Source organism: Carettochelys insculpta, chromosome 2 (assembly GCF_033958435.1).
Source record: "Carettochelys insculpta isolate YL-2023 chromosome 2, ASM3395843v1, whole genome shotgun sequence".
Lineage (NCBI taxonomy): Eukaryota > Metazoa > Chordata > Testudines > Carettochelyidae > Carettochelys > Carettochelys insculpta.
This window is the reverse complement of record NC_134138.1, coordinates 104429811-104456578: the sequence shown is the minus strand read 5'-3', so window position 1 is coordinate 104456578 and position 26768 is coordinate 104429811. Positions and strand designations below refer to the sequence as shown.

The following is a 26768-nucleotide window of genomic DNA, read 5'->3' as shown; positions in this document are numbered from 1 at the left end:
CTCTAGTTTGGTGCTGGTCAGATCCCTAGGATGCTGGATGAGAGAAGTTCAACCTGTATTACTCAATATTAAAAAGCTGCTTCATAATTCAAAAGCTTTTTCTGTATGGTGGTGAAAAATGTATTGTGTTCTAGTGAGTTGGAAAATGATGTGTAGGACAGACAAGTTGTTTTTCTGCATTGTACAGGATGGTTCAAAAATTGACTTGATCGCATAAACCACATACTGCTCTGATGCATGTATTAAGTAATTTGAAGTTTGTACTTCATATTTTAGCTCTGGAAAAGCTTATGCTCAATTTTCTCTGATTCTAAGACTAGGCGTAGAACAGAAAGTTGAATTTAAGGTTGTGTAAGCTGAATACAGTGACGAACTACGTACAGTGTCTTCTGAATCAGTAACTTCCACAAAGTCAAAAGCTATCCTGTCTCTAATTTGGGAATTTGATTTCCTGGGCATATGATTCTTCAGTACTTATGTCAGTGAGTACAGTATTAAGTCTTCAATAGGTACATATAAGGAAGCAATTCACCTGCCTGCATCCTGGCTCTGAATGAAATAGGAGTTGGTTCCCACTATGTGGCACAATGTACAAGCTCCGTGCTCAAGAGGAAGAGGTTAAAGATCAGCTCTGCTCCCGGAGGTCCCATCAAGCTGTTATGTATGAAAGACATATTGTCTTTTTCCAGGAAGATAAGGCAAAACACCACATTTATTAATAATGTAAGATTCTAGCATATGCATATAGTGCACTATACCCACATACCTCCCCAACAACCACCACCTTGTCAATGTTACAGTTACCAGTCTGTTACTCACATCTGCTCACTGGCTAGGTGAGTTAATGTGGGGGAAGGGAGGCAGCAGGGCTTCTGTCAGTCTGGATTGGTGCCCCAAGCTTGACAAGACTTGAAGATCCATGCAGGACACTCTGTCTTTTATAGGTCTTTTCTTCCCTTCTTTTGTATGCACTGTGCCCAGTCAGCACTTAGTCGCAATCAGTGCATCCTAACATCTGTTTAAATGGGAGTTGGTTCAGCGTGTTGGTGCCTTGTTTCAAGCTGCGTTATCTGTCTTATGGGTGCTTTCTTTTAACTCCAAAGCAATCTATCTGTTCTCCACCAGTCTGCCTTTTACCAGGGGCCCACTTGATAAGGTCTTTGTGTCCCTGAGTCTTTAATCCCCTCCTTTGGATGCTGAGGTAACCTTTGTTTTTCTCTCTCTTCAAGCATTCACATTTCTTTCCCATTCACTTCATCGCTCCCTGTCCAAGGACTACAGAGTTGCTTCATATAGACAGAGGGATATAATTGCCTTTGTAAGGCAGTCAGTCTAATTCCTGTACAAACCTTTATTATAGCTCGTTCACACCACAACCTACATTCTAGCTTTTCCTAAGAGCTACAGCATGATTGATCATAATGAATCTCAGGGATCCTTCTGATCTCGTTCTGCCTTGAAGTCAGATACAGACAGAAACAGTTTGTCTGCTTTATCTCTACCAGTGGCTTGGAAGACCATTTCTTGCTGCTAACCAGATAAGGGTAGGCCAGCAGAGTTATGGTTTATTTTATATTTATTCTCACACTAACCATTGAACTGCATTCATGTATTTTATCACTTATTGTTATTATACAGGACATCATTATGTTATAAAACTCTGTTGTCTACACAACCATACATCAAAGCTTGCACAAGTTGGAGGCGGTGCTCTTAAAAAAGGGGCATGAAAGCAGTTCTCAGGATGGTGCCAGAAAGGAGCAGAGGTCTGCTCTGAAGGGCAAATAATATCCAGGAGCTCATTCCCTGGGACCTGGCAACACAGGCTGGCAAGTCACAGTGGAGAGGCAGGTGACTGAGACTGCAGGCCAGACACTTGATTAGAGTGAATAACTCAGGAAACAAAGGAGAGTGGGTTGGAAGTGGTCCAGGAGAGGGCAACGACTTAGTGCCCCAAGGTGTGGTTCTGTGCTAAAGGAGGGGACTAGGAACCATCAGGGCAGGGACACACAGAAGGACTGGACTGGGCTTTCAAAGGTCAGGTGCTCCGCCAAATCCCCACCCAACTATTTGGCAGCACTATTGGTCCTTGTGCACCTACTGCACTGTACTGAATGCAAATATTATAAAATGAATATTTATGGTTGCAAGGTTCTTGTTCCCTTATGTTTGACCCTCCATTTCTTTTGAAAATCTGAAGTCCTGGGGAAATTTAGTGATCTGCTTCTTGTTTTGAGAGTTCCGCCAAATGGGTAGGCTTCTCAACATCCATTTATTTATCCATCGAATGCTATATATCTCCCGCCCCCCCGCCGTGGTACAGTCTTTAGATGCTGAATTGTATAGTCTGCTTCTGTCCTGTGACTTTTCATACACAAGTGCACTGCGCTGAAGAGAAATATAACTTACATATCCTTAAAGGAAGAAATTAATACAGCATCTAGAAGTACTGATTTTCAGTCAATTCCTGCACTGTTAAATCATGAACGTTTTGTTTTCTCATAAAACTGGAGTAAAGAATTTTAAATTGATGCAGTTCTTATAAACCATGAGAGGATTGTTTGTTTGACACCTTAGGTTGATTTTTCCAAACGCATGGCTTGAGAGCTCCATTTTTATAGAGTTCATAATTTCTGTTTAATAATACCACACTTTTGACTTGTTCCTAGTTCTATGCACCTTGGTGTGGCCATTGCAAGAAATTGGAGCCTGTGTGGAATGAAGTTGGTATGGAGATAAGAAGCAGTGGGTCTCCAGTGAAAGTTGGGAAGATGGATGCAACATCTTACTCTAGTAAGTCTGTGTTGTCAACATAGTTTTGTTGTAAGCTAGTTCTGAATTTGAAGCAACCAAAACGATTACTCTTGGTGGGGCCGGGGGGAAGCTTGTACCCTGCAAACAATTGCACTTATCTTGGAAAACCTTCTGGCTAAGTGTGACAGTAAGTAAGCAAAATGTGAGTGTCTCATATCCTACTGTTAAACTTTTCAGTTTATGCTGCTGTTGTTTAACCCTTGAACCAAAACTTCAAATCCTTGTGCACTTAAAGCAAATAGGAAGAGAGGTGTAACCTCACAGAAGATAGGGCCTTGAAAAGTGTTAACTTTGGTATAAGTTTCTTTAATTTTTTTTATAAGGTGCTTGGTTTGGTTTATTGAGCCCACCATAATAAATTATAACTTGTCTGTTTTTAGTTTCCTTAGTTTATTGGTGGCCAGCTAGATCTGTTTGCACTTTGATAATAAAGTGCTTTCACGTGGTCAGTCTGTAAGCCGTTACACACACCTTTTTGAAATCATTGCCTCTCTAGACAGCAGATTTCTGTCCACCTCATTAAGCTTGTCTTTTTTTAAAAAAAAAGACACTCATCTTTAATATTTAATTAATATGCACACTTAAACAGAGTGCTCCTGATGTGATAGGTTGTCACAGGCAAACTTTGACTTTGCAATGACTAGCTTACCTTGCATGTAAAATCACAAGTCAATTTGCAGGTTTTACAGTTAAGGTAAAGGGAGAGAGGATGACATTGTTTAGCTTCATCTCTCAGCAACAAATTATCCTTATGATGAAAGAGGTCTTGAAATAACAGGCCTGCCACAATGAAGATTGAGCTCTGGTTGTCCCAGAAAGAAGTAAACCTCTGTTTAGATTTTGGAAGACTCATGGATTTGCCAGCTTCACTAATTTGACAGGTGAATAGATATTTGGGGTAAAATTTGCAAGAGTGCCTATGTACTTTGAGCTCCTAAATCCAGCTTTCAATGGAAATTGAGGCTGTAATGTTTGGATTTGTCAAGATATTTAAATCCCCAAATATGCAGGTAGATGCCAAGCTGGCTTTTCAGGTCTGCCTAAGCAACTTCAGCTATGTGTACACTACATGATAAAGTTGAATTTAAGACAATTCGTTTGATGTTACAATGTCACTGTCTTCGCTGTAAATACCATTATGTCGATTTTAGGCAGCGCTAAATTTGGTATTATAACACAGTGGAAAGCTAATCGACGTAGTGTCAAGTTCATGACAGGGTAGTATTGCAAGCTTCCATGTCTTGAAAGATGCACAAAAACATTTAGGCAGCACTAAATCACTGCTAGTCCAATTTGAAATGGTGAGGCACCCTCTTCTTCCCTTAGGCTTTAATCAGTCCCGTAAAATATAGTATGACAATCCATTGAAGTGTAGACACTGGAGCAAGAAGCAAGTGCAATGCTAGTGCCAGTTTATTTAAGTAAAACCTTGGATTGTGGAGTGCTGTAATTATGTGAGAATCTTACCTTTCATTTAAGAAGAAGTCCCCAGACTTGCATAGAAAGATTAAAAAGGTGAACGCTAAAGCCTTAGAACCAAATAAGCAAATAAAAGGAAGGGAGATATACATATATGTAAAAATCTTAAGATGTATTGTTTATGCACATAGGTATGTTGGCTAATGATTTTTTGTATGTGTGATGTTGGAAATGCTCCAGTGCTTGGGTTGGGGCGATACTTAGTTCAGCACGTTCCAAAACGTGTCATGCTTTCTGGGTAGCTGTAATCCAGACGTTTGATAATGTTGGATACCAGTGCTCCAGACCCAGAGCCTTTCAGGGTCATGAAGCATTTTTCTTTTCTCTGCTTTCTGCTGTAGTTGACACTGGCCCAAATCAGATTATGCTGCATACACGTGATTGTGCAATGACCACATCAATTTGGGGGACTTGATCGGCTACTGGTAGTAGTAATACTACTTCTTTAATTGCCCTGTATGTTGGAGATATAATTTTAACCGCATTGATGTAGCTCTGTTTTTCACTTATCTCAGTTGTGACAAACATAACACTGACAGTATAAAAAAACGGAAGAGTTAAGTAAGGTGTCGTGTGCTTCAGAAAATAAACACACAGCATTAAATCTGTCTCCACGAAGTCAGACCTTCCCCTTCCTTTTAAAAGAATAAAATCTGGCCTGGTACTTTTTGTTGCCAGAAATCCAAATTAGGACTCCTGTTCAGTGATTGTACTGTATATGTATGTGCTCTTCATTCATATCTCCTTACACAGTGCAGGTTCAGGGGCTGACCTTGCAGGAAACATAACGTAATGCTGTATCTGTCCATGTTCCTTTCCACCTCTCATCACCAAAGTTCAGAAGCCTTTATGAGACTGATACCTGCACGGATCTGGATGCCTTCATTAGGCTTTTCTTTTTTTAGTACTTTGTGTGTTAGTTGACATGTGTGCTCTATTAGTGTGCATGCATACTACAGTACGTTTTCATGACATGGAATTTGTAACTTTTCATTTAATAAATACAGTCACTCATTCTATTAACTTTGATTCATCATTGGAACTGATTTTGAAGTAAGAGAAGTAAGAATGGACACATGCTGAAACTAAGCACTCTGCTTTTTGGTCAAACAGCATTTATTGTATGAACAATGTAATCCTCCTTTTGCCCCTGCAAGAGAAAAACAGAAATATAACTAAATGTGCCCTACAGGTATTGCCTCTGAATTTGGAGTTCGAGGTTATCCAACAATTAAGCTGTAAGTTTTTTTTTCCTGTATTGTCTTTTTCAATATCAGTCCTCTATGCTATTTGTTTTGTAAAAAGGGCAGGGGATTGGGAGGGAAATAGAGAAACAATCAAGCAAAATAACTTAACAGCTGATAGACGGAAAGGAAAATGGCAGTTCACTTTGGAGCCAGTTTTGAATCAGTTACTGTTGAACTGGATAATATATTTTAAAAAGTATTTTTCATAAAGATTTAAAGTTCTTCATAACACTAACTTGTTAACAAGATAGTGTAAGAAAGTTGAGAGTTTAATAAAGCTGAAACAAACTTTGAGTGTGTAAATAATCCATAATCAAATATTGCTTATACAGATAGCATGAACTTGAAATTCAGTAATTTTCAAATAAGTATAGTTTCATGTATGAAACCTATATCCGAGTTGCCCTGCCATAGTTTCACTTTCTGATTGTATTTCCCCATTTCTAATGACTTTTCTGTTGTATATTGTTATGTGAGAAAAGACCCCTACGTCCAGGGAAACTTTTGTATAAGCTGATATGAAAGTGACTATGCACCCTATTATTGAAGGTATAAAGTGAAAACAGAAAACTAGTTTTCTCTAATATTCCAGGTGCAATTATTAAAAGGGAAAATTTGAGAACTAAGTCCTATTCAAATATTTTTTTCGATAGAAGCAAAGTAGATCCCACTCAATCAGTTATATACAGTAACGTGCAGTAATCCCTCAAAATGCGTGATTTTGAGTTGCGCTTAACTTGCATTAACGTGAGTTAAATGCAACTCAAAATCACACCACCCCGGCCTTGCGCGACCCCAGTTCAACACCCCTCCGACCTTGTTCAAACCCCCTGTGGCTCCAGCTCATCCATTCCCCCTGCGCTCGTGGCTCTGGCTCACCACTCCTCCCCTACGCGCAGCTCCAGCTCTGTCCCCTTCGAGGCAGCATGGCCCCAGCTCAACTTCACCCCTCCCCAGCAGGCCTGACCCACCCCAGGCTTAACATCCTGCCCCGCCCAAGGCCCCAGCCCACAGCCAGGCTTAACCCTCCACACCTGTCCCCCCAAACCTAGGACTTAACCTTTCAAAAGGAGCTCCAGGTGCTCCTGCTGCTTCCTCAGTTGCAGAATGTGCGTTCCGCCAGGGGAAAAAGCCCCCTCCCCCAAAAAACTACACAAAATTCAAGTTACATGAGGGTGTGGGGGGGCACAACCCTCGCATAACTCGAGGGACTACTGTACTTGTATTTTCTGGTCTGTATCACTGGAGTGAGGGTTAATTGAATGTTCAGATATAAGAAGCCTTTGTAGATCATAACACTAGAATATCAGTTTCATTTCATAAGGAGTAATAAACAGAAATTTTTAATTTCCCTCTGAGATCTAAAAGCTGAGTTCTTTTTTCATTGTCTTGGGTCTAATCTGAAGTTCTTGCATGTATAATATATTGTCATATGCTTTCTAATGACAGCCAACATGTATAGCAGTGTTTATATTCTGAGGCAAATTGTGGTGTGATTTCTCCCTCCTCTCTAGTTATATTGTACTGTGCCACAGAGCTGTACATTTTCTATTGAAAGATTGCTTCTTTTGTTATTACATTGAAAAATAAAGTTTGTTCAACATTTAGTAATGGATTAAATGTTAGAAATAAGCTGATTTAGTTATTAACAAAGATAAAATGAATGGCATTTTTCAGGATTTTTATTTTCTTTTGTTCTCCTTCCAGCTTAAAAGGTGACTTGGCGTACAACTATAGAGGACCTAGAACCAAAGATGATATAATTGAATTTGCCAATAGAGTTTCAGGGTAAGTATTTATAATCTTTTTCTGAGCATACCTCCAATTTAAATAGTTTTTGAGTTTACCCAATTTGATTTTGTGAAAAAAAAAACCAAACGGTGAGATGCTTTGACAGAAAGACGCTTGGCCTGTTAATGCTGTGTGATATTCTTTCAACTACTTTGTAAGAATCAATAACATCAGTATCGTTCAGTTTGTGTTAGATGTGAACTGTAAGGAAAATTGAATTAAGCCCAGAAATAGATTGTCCTCCACCACCCCTGCTGATAGTTCAGTAATGGAATGTGTATTAACCAGTGTGTGGACTTATCATTAAAAACAGTAGTAAGCCAATCTCTGTATTTTTGCAAAACTTTTTTTTGTGTTGGCTGCCTCCTACAGCCTGGCTAATGGAGACATTTAGAACCTATTGCGTTGTAAAAGTTGATCAAGTTTTTGCTTTGTAATTTACTTTTTAAGAGAAGCAGCGTAATCTTTGCCCCCCACCTGATTTAATAAAGTTGTTTATTTCAGTGAAAGAAAGTCAGTGGCATACTCTAGTGCAGCATTTCTTATTTGTGGGTTTGTGTTTGTGGTTTTTGGCTAATGCAGTTTTTTGTGTAGGTCAGGTTTGGAGAACAGGAAGAATGTTAACTGCAAGAGCGTGTGTATTAAACACAAGGCAGAAAACATTTTATATAGTTAAGAAGAAATCAATTAACTGAAACAGACTTCCACCTCAGAATTTCACTGTGATTAAACCCTGATTTTATTTCATATTGTCCTCCTTATCTGAAATTAGTTACGATGTTTTTGCACGTCCCCTGAGTCTTAACCCCGTACAAAAAACATAACTAAAATTAAATTACAATCTTTACTTGGCCTATTTATAAACATTTTGTAGTACTACTTCCCTTTTTCTCACTTTCCCGCTCCTTCTGATTTTGTTACACCCTGCTCTGCCAGCAGCACCCAGAACTTGTTGGAGGCTCTGTCTATGCTACATGATAAATTTGATTTTTAAGACAATTAGGTCAGTTTTTGCAATGTCACCATCTTTGCTGTGAGTGCCACTAGGTTGATTTTAGGGAGCACTATGGTTGATATTATTACACTGTCCATGCGAGATGATTTAGTGCCAAATTCAAATATGAAAGGTTGATTTAATGCTAATGTGGAAATGGCATATATTTAAATCAACTTTATTGGCCTTCAGAGGTGTCTGTATGTACTCCACAATGCCCCACGGTTGTCCACTGTGGGTCTCTGCCATCTCCACTGCTCTCCAGGTGCAGAGGAAGTCAGTAACAGGAAGCCCATGAATTTGAATGGGAAGCATGGGAAATTAAAGTGTGCACCTGGACCCATTTTGAATTCATTTCTCTATGATCAGTGCGGCAGTTGCATCTAGCCGTGGAAAAAATAGCCCCAGCGTGGGATGATGGCTTCTTCCCAGCACAGGACACAGCAGAAGAGGCTGAGATTTTTTTCAGTGCTGGCGCCAGCCCCCACCCGACCACGACACACGGCGTCTAGGCTATGGGAGTCATGCTTGTACGAGAGGCTGAGAAACTTCTGCACTTCACCTTTGTACAGACCCCCACAGGTGCTATGAAGTTGAGGGGGGGGGGGTCTGTCCCCCACCCAACCACATCACTTGGCTAGCCCCAACCCAGTAAAGGCATGTGCCTACAGTGCAGTGTGGACTGTGCAGCATGTCCTGGTTTGCACATGGTGAAGGCTGCAAAGGCAGTAAAGATTTTTCAGGGGCTGGCTGTTTCCAGGGAGAAGTCTGGTGCCTGCACTGTGCTAACAGGAGCCTTTCTGGGGCTGGATGGCCCCTCATAAGCCAGTTGAGCTGATGGATAGCCCCCTCATAGGCAGTGCAACCTGGGTACCTTGGTCTTTGCTATGTTTTTTGGTGGGGCACCACATGCCGGGGGGCTGGCAGAAACCCCCGTGTCAACTGGTCCCTCAGCTGCAACCCCCACCCATCAATTTATATGGGGGGGCAGCTCCCCTGCAGTTGGTAATATTCAGGGTCCCCCCTCGTCCCCTCCAGAGAGAGCTCCTGAAGGGGCCTATCACATGAAGGGATCATGTCACCTGGTCCCTGAGCTTGCACCCCCCACCTTATAGAGCGCAGTTCCCAACCTTTTCCAGATGGGGACCCTTTTTGACATTTCAGGAAGACTTGGTGACCCAAGGTAATTCAACAATGGGGTGGAGAGTGGGGAGAGCAGAGACATAACTAGCTAATTTTGCACCTGATGCAGGAATATAAAATTGTGCTCCCTCATGTTTATATATTCATAAGAGTTATTTCATAGAAAAGGGGAAATATATTAATAAAATACTACTACTGTTGTTTTGGTCCTCTTTACTTATAAATGTCAGTCTGTATTGGAAATGAAATTGATCTGATGAAGTGGGTCTGTCCCACAAAAGCTCATCACTGAATAAATCATTTTGTTAGTCTTTAAAGTGCTACATTTCTGCTGCTTTCTTACATTTGCTATAGATAGTCAGAGTTGTGCTGGTGGAAAAAGACGCTGCTCCTCAGATATTCAGTTCTCCGCCCTGCAGCTGAAATGCTTCTCGATGTAATTGGTTGACTTAGCTGCCCAATGACTGTTAATCCAACTAAGAAGTTGAGAACCACTTCAGGAGTTTGAATGGCTTGTTAATAGAGCCATCCCAGCTGGCGACCCTTTTGAAATGTAATCGTGACCCATGTTTGGTTCCCGACCCATAGGTTGGGAAACCTTGCTATAAAGTGAACCATAGAACCAAAACAAGCTTTGGAAAGTTGGCTCCCTTTCAAAAAGCAAATGGCCATTTTTCCAGAAGGAAAGACTGAAAAGTAGGGAATCACAATGTGTTTGTGCTCTAGGATCACCCAGATGACTATGCCATTTCCGTTCCACAGGAGGGGAATGAGGGCAATACAATGTGGAAAGATGACATCACATGCCCACAACCATTTGTGGGGCATTTTTTTCCCCATATTGCACCGAAGGAAAAAACCCAGAATGCTATGGGGCTGAGGGAACCATGGGATAGGTTCCCACAATGCACTGCGGCAACAGTTGATCTTTGCCAACTCAATGTGGCAGCACTAGTTTGACTTTGTGGGGAGGTGAGAATACTCAAATTCGAATTTATAAAACCCAGCATTACAAAGTCATTTTAATAAAATCAAATTCTTATAGTGTAGGTGTAGCATGAGTCACCTAGTTGTGCTTTGTGTCTTCAGCATGAGGGTGTCTTGCTGGTGGTAACTGAGTGGCAGCTCCTTCGCACCACTAGCCTTTATCTGCTCAAGCATTCTCCTACGGAATAAACCTGCCCTAACTTCCTTCACCTTGCAAATGACTAATAGGTGCACAACAAACTCCAAATCCATTATAACGTCCCTCTAGCTATCCAGTTCCTGAATACCAACTACTAAAATGAATCCCAGATTCTCTGCTTCCAAAGGAGCTGTATATCTACATCCTCAGCTCACAAGCATGTAACACTTGTAATAAAACCAAGGAAGATTTATTATAGAATGCATAGAGATTCAATGAGAAACAAGTGAGCATGATGGAAACAAATGGTTACAACACAAAACCACATCATAAAGCATGAACCTGGGTCTACACTTAATAGTTAATTTTCTTCTCAAAGTAGACTGTCTTGTCCCATAAATAGTCTCAGAGGGGAAGCCATGTTAGTCTATAGTTTCATTAAAAAAAAATCTCAAACTGAAGAAGTGGGTCTTGCTGACAAAAGCTCATCACCCTAATAAATAAATTTTAGCCTTTAAGGTGGTATAGGACTGCTTGTTTTTCTGACCCCCAGAAGTTCAATCTGTTGCAGAGCTGGATGGCTTCCTAGATGCCAGAATTCATTTTATTTTCAGAGACTACATCTCAAGCTGAAGATGGCTCTTCAGTGAATTGATACATAGTGCCTTTCCCTACCATGTGTTAAGTTACACTTGAACCCTACAGATAGATGAGCATCTGTTTTGATGTTCCTATTTTTCCAAGTGGTCTCGGTTGTTTAAAGTTGTGCCTGACACTTTTCAACGCATGGAGCAAAGCTAGGCAATTGAACCTTGTATTACATAATTGCAAACCATGGTGTGGTGACGTACTCTCCTCTTTGAGTAGGCCATCAGCCAGACATTTTACCTGTTTGCTGATTAAGTTCATGCATATTTTGTACTTTCAGCATAAATACATAATTCCTTAAATATTAGCCAGATCTTGCAATGATTGTGAATCTTGATAAATTATTAGTGTGTTTCATTACACAAACCTTACGTGTTATCCTCTATGGTTAAATATCTTGCAACGTATGTCTTTGGTTTATTGAGTTCATCGGGCCTGAGGTGAATTGTTTGCAAACAACAGGATGCCACTTGTGGAATATCCCTGATATGTCACTGTGGGTGTACCTAAGTTGGGACATTTTCGTTGTGCAGAGTTGCTTTGTTGATCGTTGTCACCAGGTTTGAATGATGCTTTGGCTGATTTTTATATATTTCCCTCTCACCTTTGTACAGGGTGGGTACAATGCACTGAGTACCCTCCCCTGTCCCAAGGGCAGCCTTTCCCCGCATAGAGAGTTTAGAGATTCCCCATTCCCCACCCCCTTTCAGTGGGCCATAGAACACATCACAGTCTAACATTTTTTTCCCCCTGTACAGAGAAAGCCGGGAGAGAGGCAAGGGGTGCTGGCTGGGACTGGATGGCCCCCAGCAGGGGGAGGGGTGATGGGGAGAGAGACCAGGTCATGATCTCACAGCTTCTGTGGTTGTTGTCCAAAGCGCGGAAAGCAGATTTCCTTTCAGTTCCGCAGAAGGAGAAAAATTGCATTCCCTTCCCTCTCTCAAACGCCCCCCTTCAGTTTACACTGCACATCCCCCCTTCCCCCGGCCCTACCCCACAATTTCTCTGCACTTCCTTCTCGGATATTCTGGGCTTTATGCTGCAGTCCCCCATCGTGCTGTGTTTCCCCCCTCTTCAGACTCTTTGGGGATTGTATTTCCCCCCACTGCAGTGCAGCCCCCATTGCACCACCTCCTGGCCCCTTGAGGACTGCACTACTCCCCATTACAGTGTAGCTCTCATTACAATGTTACCCATTGCAGTACAGCCTCCATTGCATCACCCCGCCCCAGATCCCTTGAGGCTTGCACTGCCCCTCAAAGTACTACCACCAGACCCCACTGCACTCTCCATACTTCCTCCCCGTATTACTCTGCCCTGCGTTCCTCTGCTCCTTGCTCCACACACCCCCACGATTGCCCCCTATCTGCAGGTGCCCCTCTCTGCTTTGCCAGCGTGGGTTTTACGGTCCCTCTCCTCAGAGCTGTCACACACCCTTCTCTTGGCTCTCTGGGGCTCTAGTACACGTGCTGGACAAAGACAGCCCAAGGAGCTGGGATTGGTGTTTTTCCCACCTACTGCCATTCAAGTGTGACAGAGAAGGGTGTGTGACTGGGCGGGCCACACTTAGATGTTTTATTAACATTTGGTCACAGGTCACACAAAAAAAAATGGGGCAAGCCTCATGTGGCCCCCGGTCATGAGTTTGACATGGCATCGTTTTAGTGCTACATGGGCAAATGTGAAAGACTAAGGAATTAGATTGTATATGTAAGATGTGGCAGCAGCAGTCCTATTCTCTGCTCAATATAATTTGTAACAAAACAGGGAGCTCTAGACATAACTATCAGACACATAACATTTGTAGATGGGTTTTGGGTAACTTTAAGCACTGTTGACTTAAAATATGCATTCACTCCAGTGGACCAAACAAGTTTAGTCAGTTCATTTCTTGGTGACATTTTGGATAATAGAAAAGCATTAGTTTTCCTAGAAATCTTTTGCTCTGTTTTATAGTTTAGATTTTTTTCTACATATGTATATGTAGATATATTTATATCATGATACGATGTACAATAAATGAAAAATAAGTACATTTAACTCAAAGATGACTAAAGTTAGAAACTCAACATGTAGAATATTAGGATCATTAAAAGGATTATTCTGCAGGCATGCAAAGGAAACTACAGTGTTTCTCATTTTTTAAAGTCATGTTATGCCTCCCCTGTAGTTATGTATAGCAGAAGTCATAATGTGTTCACAAAACATGAGTGGCCCTACCAGATTAGTCCAAAGGTCCATCTACCCCAGTATTGTATCTTCCAACAGTATCCAATGCCAGGTGCCCCAGAGGGAATGAACATCCGAGATAACAATTAAGTGATCTATCCCCTATCCCACATTTGCAGTTTCTGGCAAACAGAGGCAAGGGACACCATCCTTGCCCATCTCAACTTCTTGATGGGCTTATCCTCCATGAATTTATCTAGTGGTTTTTTTGAACCCTATTATAATCTTGGCCTTCACAACATCCTCCAATGAGGAGTTCCACATTGGGTGAAGAAATGCTTCCTTTTGTTCAAAATAAATCACTGTATTGGTAGTGGTTTATAAGTGTTCGTGTGAACATGGGTCGATTATTTCTAAAACACTTAAGTGTTAAGCCTTGAATACAATTTTAGCTTGTTTATATTTTGTCCATACCTGCTTGTAAGAGATTGTATAAGACAAGGGTCAGCAACCGTAATAGCAAGAAGAACCATTTTTTTTTCAAATTTGGGGGAAAAAAGCTCAATAATTCAAGAGCTGCAATGCATGCAAATACTAGATGGTTCGTAAAAACATAAAACCATACTTTTTGTAACCCCAAGTTTAAAAACAGCGTACACAGGATGATTTGTAGTGCTATACATGTTTACTGCAGGATGTCCATTATCATTTTACATATTCTATTTCTTTACACTATACATGTGGGTTTGTATCACTATCTTCCTGACTTTCGCTCCTGAACCTCCTCTGTCTCCAGAGAACAATTCTGAACAATTTCATTTTTGTTTTGGAAATCACTGTACAACTGCTTGGATAAAGCACTCTTTTATATATTCACAATCCGTGAATGGCTTTCGTCATTTCACAGTCTCTTGAGTTGCCACCACCTAGCCATAGTTACTTGGTAATTTCACTCATTTAGCAACTGGGTTTTTATTTTGCTCTGCTTTGCATAGCAGCTCCTCCATGGCTTTTTTTTTTTCTTTTTTCTGGCATCTCCAGGTGGATACTTTTCAGCAAAAGTAGTGTGTGTGTTTTTGTTTTTGTTTTTTAAAAAATGCCTCTCAAGGGTGCATTTTTTCTTGTTGGCAAATTTCTCATTGCAAGTGAGGCATAAAGGAAGCCCTGTTGAGCTCGATATAAATGCAAAGGATTGGGTCAGTTCAGTTTGAAATTCTGTTTCCATCCTCGATTTTGGTCTTTTTGTGAACCATTCCAATGCCACTTTAATTATGCCAATCATCATCATCATCATCATCAACAACAGCCATGGGCTCAGCGCCTGTTGGTGTCTGGTGTCTCTCACTATTTCCTTCCATCTTTCCCTATCCAGTGCAGAGTGGCTTAGTTTCTGTAGACTAGCTCTCCAACAATCTGCGATATCATCCACCCATTCTCTGTGGGGTCTGTCTCTGCTATTCAAACCTTGCATTATGCCAAATACCAGGGTCTTCATTTTTCATTCGTTGTTCATTCTGCAAATATGTCCAAATAGCTGTAACTTGACTTGTACAACCTTCTGCAGTAGATTCTCTTTTGGCTGTGTTTTCCTATATAATTCCTCATTGGTGATCTTCTGCATCCATCCTATTCTCAGGATCTTTCAATAACAACTCCTCTCGAATGCCAGTATTCGTCTCTTCAGATCTTTCATTATCACCCATGTCTTACATCTGTGCAATATGTTGCTGAATACACACATTTTCAAGATGCTCAGCTTCATTTCTAAGCTAATTGCTTTGCTTTTCCAGATCTTATCTAGCACCTTCACTCTTGCTCTTCCTTTCGCTATTTTAGTCACTATTTCCTTCTTAGTCTAGATCATACGTTATGTTGCTCCACAAATATGTGAACTTCTCTGCATTCTTTAGTTCATTCTCATCTACAGTGATTTTCCTTCCTATTTCCTTATCTCCAAATACCATTGTTTTTGTTTTATCAATGTTCATAATCAGTCCATACCACTTCCCTTTCTCATTTAGCACCGTTTTCACTAGTTTCTCCTCATCTTCCTCAGTGATAACTATATCATCCGTGAATCTCAAGTTGTTAATTATTTTCCCATGCACAGATGTTCCTTCTATATCTTCCTTGATCTTGTCCATCGCTCTCCCTGGATGTGTGATGAAGATACTCAGCAATATTGGATCTCCTTGTCTCGTATCTCTACTCATTCTAAATCAAATTCCCAACTCCCTGCATGTTCTCGCTGCTGCTTCCACATTGTCATTGATATCCTTCAACAAGTGTATCAGTCTGCTATATCCACTCCATACGACTCCAGTACCACACAAGTCACTTTCTGATCCATACTGTCAAATGCCTTCTGAAAAGCGATGAAGCACACGTAGATATTCTTGTTCTTTCATCAGGATTTCTCCACCCTCAGTCTTAGTGCCAGTGCCAATTACACTTCATATCTAATTTCAGTTTTCTTTCTTAAAATGTGTGTTGCCCTTCACACTGGGAATACTGCAAGCTTCCTTTTATTTTTAAAAATCAAGACTTTATTAGTAATACAATCAAAACAAAGATACCGTATTGTATCCCAAAATGCACTGCATGTATTAAAGGGGAAATTATCTACAGTTTTGCGATCACATATTGTTTGCTATTTAGATATGAATTGTTCATTGTTGGGCTTTTAGACAGTCACTGTTTATCAAAAATAATCAAGAGGGTTTTTGTTTGTTTGTTTTGTGTTCAGCTTGGCAGTTATAGCGTCAGGAGCCACAAAGAAGCACTTAAAGAGCTGCATGCAACTTCAGGGCCATAAGTTGGCAGACTCCTGCTATAGGATAATAATATGCAACTTGAGTTTTTCTGGTGCAGTGGTTACTTAAACTTCCTAGTTAAGTTTTGTAATATTTTTCCATGTTGGTTTCAATAGTGATGCAACATTAGCATTTAGTTGCTGGACAGGTTATATTGGACAGAATGATGCAATGCCCATTAAGAGTCCTTGAGACTCCCCTTGCGTTTTGGAACAGACTGAAGTGTCAGAAAAAGGTTTAAGAATACTCCCCCATGTGTGGTTTGCAGATTTACATCTTCAGTTGTAAAAAAAAAAAAATATATATATGTATGTATGTATGTATGTATGTATGTATGTTCATCTATGATGTTAGTGTCTTTCACTATATCTGACCGTATAGGGCTATACCAGGTAGAAGCTCATTTTCTGGCATCTTCCGTACACTTTTATTTTTTGATGGTAAAATGAAATGTTTATGAATAGCATAAGTGTCATTCATGTTAAACTCAGGTCTTGAAGAAGAAACATATTTTTTTCTTAACTGTTGCATGAGTTTTCTTAACTCTCCTGGGATCATGCAGTATTTGTTTTGTTACAGTAAGATGGAGAAATAGTGAAAAATGAATTCTGTGAGTTGCATAAATTGACTCATTCACCAGCTGTATTTGACTAGATGTATTAACTAGAATTTCATAGTTTATCTCCACCCCATCCCCTTAAAAAAAGTGGCAGTGCAGGTGACATTTAAGTGAATTTTAAATGTAGTTTTATAGAGACAATTAGCAACATGGGAAAAGAAATAATTGTTTTATTTTTATTTTGTTTCTCAAAATTGCCAAGATGTATGTTACCGTGAGGGATGATTGCAACTTTTACACACAAGCTCAGAATTTTGGAGAATGTTTGTTTCTTCTTTCGATTATTCAAATTTCTCCTCTTTTCAGTTACTTGGTCTTTAGAACATAAAAATAGGGACATAGACCTAACTGCTTTTCAGTACTTTCAGGTAATCTATGAATGCTTGTAATCTTCAGATCAGGAGCACTTAGAACATGCATAGTTGTGAGTTGCTACTCCCACGTTTAGCTGCCTCTTTCAGAAATAATTCCAACATAGGTCAGATAGCTTATATGAAGTGTCATGCTTACTGTTAATTCTTTTTACTTAAGAGTTGGTGATTATTGATACATTCCGTTCTACTTGGGGAGTGGTCAATCAGAATTGTACAATTTAGATGAGCTTGGAAGTTTTCTTTAAAGTTGCACTAAACAGACTGTTTCTTCATATTTCCCTTTTTCCCCAGGCCTCTTATCCGTCCACTTCCTAGCCAACAAATGTTTGAACATGTGCAAAAGAGACATCGAGTATTTTTTTTGTATGTTGGTGGGGAATCTCCTTTAAAGGTTTGAAACTTTAATTATGTTTTCTTTTTTGTTGCTTTTAAGTTAGTCTAATGTGATTTATCGGTATCTTTCCTAAAAAAGTGAGAAAATAATTCTAATTTTTAATAGATCGTAGTTGTTAATGAGATGAATGTGTTCTAATTTTAGAACTACTTTGATAATTGTGTAATACATGTGTGTGTACACACACTCTCTCTCTCTCTCTCTCTTTTTAAAAAAAAAACGTTGAGGCTAGGACTACACTGTAATTGTAACCTGAAATAACTTACGTAATTTGCACAATGCAAATTGCGTAAGTTATTCGGAGGCAACTTATTTCGAACTCGATGCAGTCCAGATGGCATTGAAGTTTGAAATAAGCTCCTATTTTGTAATTCCCACTATCCCTCTCACAACGAGTAGCCTGAATGAAATACCACGCTCAAAACAGACCGGCTTTTTTGAGCACATTCTTTAGCTGCAGCGTTTCTATTTTGGGGTACAAATGTATCACGAAATAGAAGTTGCAGTGTAACTATAGCCTAAATGATTGCGTTAAACACATTTACCAAACATGCTGATAATCTATGGGATCTGAGTGCTGTCTTTCATCTTGTAATCATTGTATAGTTGGCCTCTGTATGCCTAATAATGTAAAACATAAAATTATACTTAACCTTAGAAATACCTTTTGTTGTTGTCATTTAGAGGAATAAGACATTAATTCAAAATAGTTATTTAATGTAGTATTTATTTACTATGTAGTATAGTTATACTGCAGGGAGAGTGTTTTGTTAAAGTGGCAGATTTTATGGTGTCTTTTTGTACTGCAGTTCTGTGCTATATCTTAGCAAGTTTGACTTTAGTCTGGTAGAAGGAAACTTGGATGGGAAGAAACTGTCATTTGAACAAAATTATCAGAACTTTTCTGAAATTCTTACTCTTGTTTCACTTTTATTATGCTAGTATTATGTTCACATTTACCTTCATGTTGTGCATCTTTTTTGCTCTAATACTTCTTAAAAAGCTATTGTTTGTGGTTTAAGACCCATTTACTATCAAAATACAATTTAAGTTGATGATGTTAAAAAAATAAATATCATGTAGAAAACAATAGAAACTATCTTTGTCAAAAATAACCCTGTAATACAAACCCAAATAAGCCAATGAAAGGTTAGATACCTCAATAGCTGTCAAGTTTTTTTTTTCCTTCAGTTTGAATGGAACAATGCTAGCACAAAATCATGGTACAGAACGTTATTACTGGCCTAGTTTTTGTTCTGCCCTGATTGGGTGGGAGTTTATAAAAGGAATGCCTCTTACACTGCTACCTTATTTTATACTGTCATGTATAGACATGTAATGCATATGGTCCTCAGGTAAGTTTTCTTTTCAAATTTTGCTGTATTTTTAAATCTGATGTTTAGAAAAGTAAAGTGGAAAATCTATTTTGATACCCTTTTTTCCTCTGCTGATTTTTCTAAGATTTACCCTTTGAAAAAAAAAAATCTTTGCATTTTTGCAGGAGAAATACATAGAAGTTGCTTCAGAACTAATTGTCTACACATACTTTTTTTCTTCCTCAGAAGAAGTGCTTCCTGAGGTAAATTTATTTTATCGTATATTAAACTCTACTTCGTGTTCTTATTTACATTGTATTTAGCACAACCACGGCCTTTGAATTCTCGCTGTTTTACATGAAACGCTACAGGAATCTGGTCAGTAATAACAATGACTCGTCAGTGATTATATTCACTCAAATGAATAATTATGTCTGCATAAAGAACTTAATTGAAAAAGAATGAATTTGGAATTGAGTTACAGTCACAGATAATACAAAATTGCTCAAGACAGTTAAGTCCACTTTACACCAAAGAGATTCACAATCATCTCACAAAAGTGGATGATTGGGCAACAAAATGGCAGTTGAAATTCAGTGTTGATAAATATAAAGTAATACATATTAGAAAACATAATCCCAGCTATGAATATGCAATGATATGGACTAAATTAGCTGTAACCACTCAAAACAGCGATTTTTAGAGTCATTGCAGATAGTTCTCTGAAAACATCCACTGAATGTGCAGTAGCTGTCAAAAAAGGAGCCAGTGTTGGGAATCTTTAAGAAAGGGATACGCTGAAAGACAGAAAATACAATACTGTGTCTATATAAATCCATGGTATGCCCACATCTTGAATACTCTGTGCAGGTCTGCTTACCTCATCTCAAAGAAGCCCTCTGTGTTGACAGACATGTCTACACTGCACTTCTGTCAGCAGAAATCTGTCAATAGTCTTACGCCTCAAGTTTTTGAGGAATAACTGTCAAGGCAAAAGCAGAGTTCTGTTGAGACTCTGTCGACAGAAGGCCCCTTCTGTTGACAGAGCTATCCAGTGTAGACACAGCCTTAGAGTGCACTTAGTGACACACATGTTCAAGATGGGTTGCACTTCTGAAAATTAGGTTACTTAAGAGCTTACTCTTTTGATGCAGTTGTGTGTATTTTACAGTATAGTCATAAGTGCTCTGAGGTTTCCTATTTATATTGCTAAGGCCTATGAGATATTTTGAACGTAATAATAATAATGTGGAAGAGCTAAGTAGCTATATTTCTTTTAAAATATCATACAGTAAATAAGCGAATTATAGAACTGAATGTAAATTTTATGTCCTCCTCACTTAAGGTGCTCACACAAACTTTAACTCAGCCCACTTCCATTAATTCATTATTGTACATTATTTCACAACTCCCATCTCTGCTCTAGAGCAGGATGTAGTAAAAGAACTGGTATCCCTGATTCAGTGGTCTGATCTAATTTACACGAGAGACTAACGCGTACGCATGCCACCACCGCAACAGCCATAGTCATCTGTGCGCTTTGTGATGTTTCCTGGGGCACAGTGAATGGGGAAAAGAAATATAATACAACTTAACATTCTCGGGCATGATAATAAGAAAGTCGTATTTTTATTTTGAGAATGTTTTGTTTTAAAATTGCCACCTGTGTGCGGGGGATATAGAGATTTAAAATACTTGACTTGTTAAAAAGCCACTGTTTGATAAGTTAAGAAAATAATCTTGTCCTCCTAAATATTTTTATGGAATATTCAAAAGCTTTTTGTTCTTCGAGTTGAGTCCCTGGGGGTGCCCCATGATAGTGTCACTGCATCTCAGCATCATTGAAAGGTGATTCTTGGTAGCAGTACCAGGTCTTGTGCATCCTGTCTCTCCTTTTCAGTACCTTCTTGACAGTCTATGGTTGCGGACAGACCTCCACAAAGATGTGCTCTCTCATTCTTTATGCACAGAAACCATGAAACTATGGAACTGGTGCATTACCCATAATTCTGATGCATCGTCTTACCACCTGGGGCAACAAAGCACAATTGGAGATGCACTAATCAGAAAGTTTGAGATCACAAATGGGAAATGAACAACAAAATAGCACATTTTTGCATGGTGGAAGACCTATATATATGAACCTGTTTGCAACAGCATGGAACAGAAAATATAAAAACTTTTGCTCACAAGAGAGACTGGAACCATGCTCTGTAAGATATATCTCCCTCATAGAAGACATGCTTCCCACCAATCCTATTATCATCCAAAATAGTTAAGATCCCGAAAGATTCCAGCTCATACTGGTTTCCCAACTTGGCCCAGACAGACATTGTTGCAGTTCTTGAACCACATGGCATGGTGTTTACCCTATGCTCTCCTGACGTGATAAGAACTTCTGTCGCAGGATGAAGGTCAAATTCCTAATCTGAACCTGGCAATACTACTGCATCTGAAGGCTTGACTCCCAGTGGCTTCATTGTGAAGAACTAACCTATTTGGAGGAAGCTAAAATATTGCTAAGACACAGAAAAGTCATAATACCTAAATAAATGGAAGACATTTACAAACTTGTGCCAAGATACACATTAATGAAAGCATGGCATTGATCCGAGGCTTTCTGAAGTACATGCCTCACCTGGAACTATTGCGGCTGTCCTTGAGCTCATTTAGAGTACACCCAGCAGTCGTATCAGGAATTCATCACAAGATTGAAGGGTTCACAGCCTTCTCATACAGAATCACCAAATGGTTCCATTAGAGCCCCTTGCTGCATGGTCACTAGTACACTTATTAATGAAATGGTTCCCTGTAGCTATTACATCAGCATGTGGAGATCAGTGACCTGATGGCCCATCCATCTTACGCTGTATTTAAAGACAAGATGATTTTGACATTACATCCAAAATTCACACCCAGGTCATACATCTGCCTGTGTTTTACCCAAACCACATGAATCTGCTCAGGAAACCCTACTCCATGTTAGATGAGCACTGGCAATCTAGGACTGTTTATATCCACTGTGGAATGATCAAAAAGCATGGCAATATCAAAACGGAGGTTGTAAAAATTAACTAAAAATTCCAAAAGAACGTGCTATGAACAACAAAATATAGAGACCCCACAGGAGATTTGGCCTATTCAGCTAGCACCATTTCCATCTTAACTGCATTTTTACATAGTGTACCAGTCACAGAGAGTTGCCAGGATGAAGCCTGGGCATTAGTATCCATCTTCACAAACCATCATGCTATCACATAAGATTCTAAAGCAGTGGCGCTAAAAGGACTGATGGTGCTATCCTCCACTATCAACCCAACTCCAGAACCCAGTCTACCTTAGAGGGGTTCTGCTAGGTAGCCATGCACATTGGAACACCCACAAGGACACCACTTGGTGAAAAGGTTAGTCACCTTGTGCAGTAACTAAAGTTCTTTGAGATGTGTCTCTGTGAACACTTCTCTAGCAACCTTCTTCCCCTCTGCTCCTCAGCTCTATAGAGGAGCTTCAAGTATCAGGGCTGCTGATGGCAGGGGAGTTGGAGGGTGCAGGCAAAGGGGGCAGTTGCACAGGGGCTCTTCTAGGGGCATGGAGCTGGGACCCTCTCCCAGCTTGCACTGTGGACCACCATTGTGAAATACAGAACGAACAGAGGAGTGCTGGGATGCACATACATCAATAGCACTACAAGGAGCCTACTGTGCACATTTCCCAACCAGGCAATGCTATCAGAAGCCTTTGAGCAGCTGTCTTGACACCTGTAATAGAGCATCCACAGCAAAATACATCTTAAAGAACCTCAGTTACTGCACAGGGTGAGTAACCATCTCTTTTCACTGAATACATCAGTTTTTAAGTAAGAAATGTGGTTCTAGAGCTGGAAATGTACTAATATCAATCAGAAATTGGAAATGTAAACAAAAATGCAGTCTGCTGCACATAAAATCAGACTTGTGTTAAAGTTTAAAGAGAAAAAAGATGCAGTTATTAAAAGGGAAAGCGAGGGTGTATGTTTCTAAGCTGTGAAATAAACAATATTGAAAGAACATTTAAATGTCCTTTTTAACTATTTGAGGGTTTTTGCTTCTGGCTGGTGAGTTTAAGATTTGTGCAATTTAAATGCCTCTTTTAGTCATCCATGGGATTATTAAACTTCATCTCTCTTTTAGTATGTGACACTGCCTGAATTGCCTGCTGTTGTGGTCTTCAAAGATGGAACTTACTTTGTTTATGATGGTAAGTACATATGTGCACTGTACATAAAGACAAAATACACATTATATTTCGGGGAAATCAAAACATAGACGTTCTTTTTGAAAGGGAAATTAAAAAAAAGAAGACCACATTTATATTGGATAATCTTTGAGAAGGAGAGAAAGAGGTGGAATTGCTGTTGCTGGATGTCTGTTATATGTGAGATTTTTTTTTTAATGGAACAAAATAATGTAATGGAGTAAGAATTGTGTTCAGTGGTGATAAATGAAGTAAAGCTGAAAGCAACTGAATTTTGCTTTACATATTTTTTTGCTTGAATGTTGTCTTGCATGTTGCATGTATATTACAAGCAGGCCAGATGAGTCTAGTGGTTCCATAAAGCTTTTGTGGAAGCCACAGAATTTAATTATTGTTGCTGGCTTACCCTGCTGTTCAGGAATCTCTCATAGTTAATGGGATTGGAGGAGCATGCTCCCATAAGGCCAATTTCAGCCTCTGAGTACAGTGCAGTACTAGTGACTTCTACAGTTGCATCCCCTTTCTTTAGGGCTTCATGTATGGAAGTCAGCAGTGATCCTACCAGGACCCAGTTCTCCAGATTAAAAACACATCTCTCTGGTACTGAAGGAGTCAGCTAGGCTGTGTTCTGAGGAAGCAGATGCCCCATCAGACTCCAGGGTGAGATCAGTCATGTCTCTACCAGAGTATGCCCAGCAGGCACTGTAGTACTTGCCACAAGCTTCAGCACTGTAAAGATCAATGGCCTGCATGTATGTAGTGAGGTCCTATCTCCATATAGATGGCTCTTTTGGGCCACTTGATGCTTTCCTGCATGCCTCTCCACTTCCTTTCTTTCTTGCCCTTCTGTATGGCTAGGTACCAGGAGAATCTGCAACAAGGACCTTGTTTTATGCTTACCTCTCCTTTGGAAGGAAGGCTAACAGCTCTTAGTCTTTTCTGTTTCACTGATGTGTCAATGATATAGGGTATGTCTCCACTAGGGGGTGGATTGATGCTGCGGTGACTGACCTACTGGGGGTTGATTTAGTGGGTCTAGTGAGGGCCCTCTAAATAGAACGCCAGTCACTCTCCCATCAATTCTGAGACTCTATCAGAACAAAGTGAGTAAAGGGAGTCAGTGGGAGAGATTCTTCTGTTGATTCCTCTTGGTATGGATCCCTGAGGTAAGGAGACCTTTCCTGTAACAATTTGAGATACACTTCTAAAGTATCTCGAATTGCGTAGCTTAGATTGTCTTGTCCCTGCAGTGTAGGCCTGCCTTTCGTCTACTTCCATCCCTCCTGATGGTTTCAGAGCTTGTCAAAGTTTGTTGAGAATGTTGGTTGGAGTGCAGTATATCCATGCACAGAACATTGCACGAAGGTGTCTCAGGCTTGTGGTTATTTTAGCCTTTGCAAGGACCTCCAAGGTAGGATCCCCTATTAATGAAGCTATCCTGGAACCTCTAAAAGTTTATGGCAACTTCCTTCTCACAGCTGGAAGGGTAGAGAGAAGATAAGTCTCTTCACAAGGATTTAAGCACACTTGTAACTGCCATTAGTTACTGCTACTAATGGAAAAGAGATAGGGACAACAAACCTATATGTCAAAAGGAGAAATGCTCGGCCTGCTCAGCAGGAAGCTTATTTGCTATGAGAGGTTTACAGATTAGAATTGTGAATGAGCAGGCTCTGCTGGGTGCATGTGATTTCAGGCTGTGGGATAATATCCTGAAGTTGAAAGAGAAGTGTCCTAATGGTGCAAAGCAGGAGTTAATTCACTGCTTCAGCAGAGGAGGGCAAAATGGTTACTACAGTGCCATTGCAGATGAGCTTTGATGCACTTTGCGGCTTTGATCTTGCCTTTAGCTGTCACGTTTTCCCCCAGAGGTTCAACAGACCATTCGAGACCTTTCATTTGAAGATCCCTTGCTCGTTACTGATAACACAGATGAGTGTCTTCGTATGCTTCAGGATTCAAGAGTGGCCTTAAGCTTCTGAGCACCTCTGGTGGCAAAAAGAAACCTGGTGCACTCTCAGAAGTTCTGGTTGGTTGAGCCCTGCTTTCCTATCTTCCAGGATCTGTCAAAAAAGAGGAGCCAAAAGTTACAAGAGGGATCCTCCTCCCTCTTCTGAAATGGCCAGTTCTTCTAGGCAAACAGGGTCTTGTAAACAGTAATTTTGCCCTGTTGATCAAAATCAGTCTGCAATGTATCAGAGGTATCTTTTCCACCACAATTTTTGCCAGATGCCTGTCTCACTTCCTTAAGTGATTTCACCCTGATCACCATGGATCACTGGGGCTTAAGCATGGCTGAGCTGGGATGTACCCTTCAGTTTATTTTAATTCCTCTTTCCATCTCAGTAACCATGCTCCTTGTGATCATGCTACTTCAGGGGTCTAGTCTTTCCTCCAAAGGGCACCTATGAAATGATTTCCCATGTAATTCTGCTGAAAGACATTTTATTCCTGTTACTTTCCAATATTGAAAGCAAAGTCTGCAGTCTCAGACCTGGTATAGATCTAAAGCAGCTAAACAAATTCCTAAAGAAAACAAAATTCTGCATGGTCTCAGAGAGGTAGCCATGTTAGTCTGTATCTTCACAAAACAGAACTCCAGAATCTGAAGAAATGGGTCCCATGAAAGCTCATTACCTAATAAATACAATTGGGTGGCCTTTAAGGTGCTACAGGATTACTTGCTTTGTTTTGCAAACATTCTGCATGATTTCACTAACATCTGTTGTTTGTCCTGTAGATCCCAGGTACTTATATACTACACTTAACTTGTGAATCATGTGAAAATAAACTTCCTAAGAGCTACAGAAAGTTTTATTGGATTCACGGTCATTAGGTTCCACTGCTAATTTGAAGTACTGCCTTTTGGGTTGCCAGTGGCACATCTTCCTCACAAAATGCCTGTCTGTAGTAGTAGCATTTTTTGCGACGTTCGGGAGCCCAGGTGTTCACCTACCTGAATAACTGGGTAGTGAAAGGCCAGTCCAGGTTGCAGGTATTCTTTGGCTTAACCACTATTCGGTCTATTTCTGGCACACTTTGGCTCCTAATCAGTATATAGAAATTTGTCTTGACACATGTTCAAAGAATAGCATTTTGGGAGGCAGTCCTAGACTAAGAATTGCTGCCGGAGCAGATCCCCAACCATGTTACGGTCATCATTCTAGAGGTAAAGGTGCATCTTGTCATTGTGGTTCAAGATTGGCCCAGAGTTCTAGGGCATATGGCAGTGCACACTTCTGTGATGCAATGTGCTAGGCTACACCTAAGAGAATTACAGAGCTAGCTAGATTCAGTGTATTTATTTGGTCCATCATATGTACCTAATTCAAATACCTGCTCTAGTCTTGTCCTCTCTGGATTGGTGGGTAAAATCTGCAAGTATTTGCAAGGGTATTTTTACTTTGTGCCCCATAAAAGAAGTCACTCACTTCAGTAACAGATTCATCATGTATAGATTGTAGAACTAATGTAGGTCCCTTTCAGGCACTCAAATTTTTTCATCTCCTCAGGATCTAAGTCTCCGTATAAATATCAGGGAATTTTGGGCTATCCATTTAGTTTGTGCCATGTTCCTTCGGTGGAATTTGTTGGTATTCACAGACAAC

At 40.0% G+C, this 26768-nt stretch overlaps 1 protein-coding gene across 4 annotated transcripts in view; it reads left to right on the top strand.

The window, feature by feature from the left end:
• Window positions 1–26768, top strand: part of TMX3 (thioredoxin related transmembrane protein 3) — a 63514-nt gene that overhangs the window by 5536 nt on the left and 31210 nt on the right. For all 4 annotated transcript variants that reach the window (XM_074987514.1, XM_074987511.1, XM_074987512.1 and 1 more), the window contains exons 4-9: window positions 2670–2793; window positions 5486–5531; window positions 7248–7328; window positions 17509–17608; window positions 19113–19190; window positions 23097–23163. In XM_074987514.1, the coding sequence (XP_074843615.1) occupies window positions 2670–2793; window positions 5486–5531; window positions 7248–7328; window positions 17509–17608; window positions 19113–19190; window positions 23097–23163 (496 nt within the window). The remainder of the gene's footprint in view (window positions 1–2669; window positions 2794–5485; window positions 5532–7247; window positions 7329–17508; window positions 17609–19112; window positions 19191–23096; window positions 23164–26768) is intronic.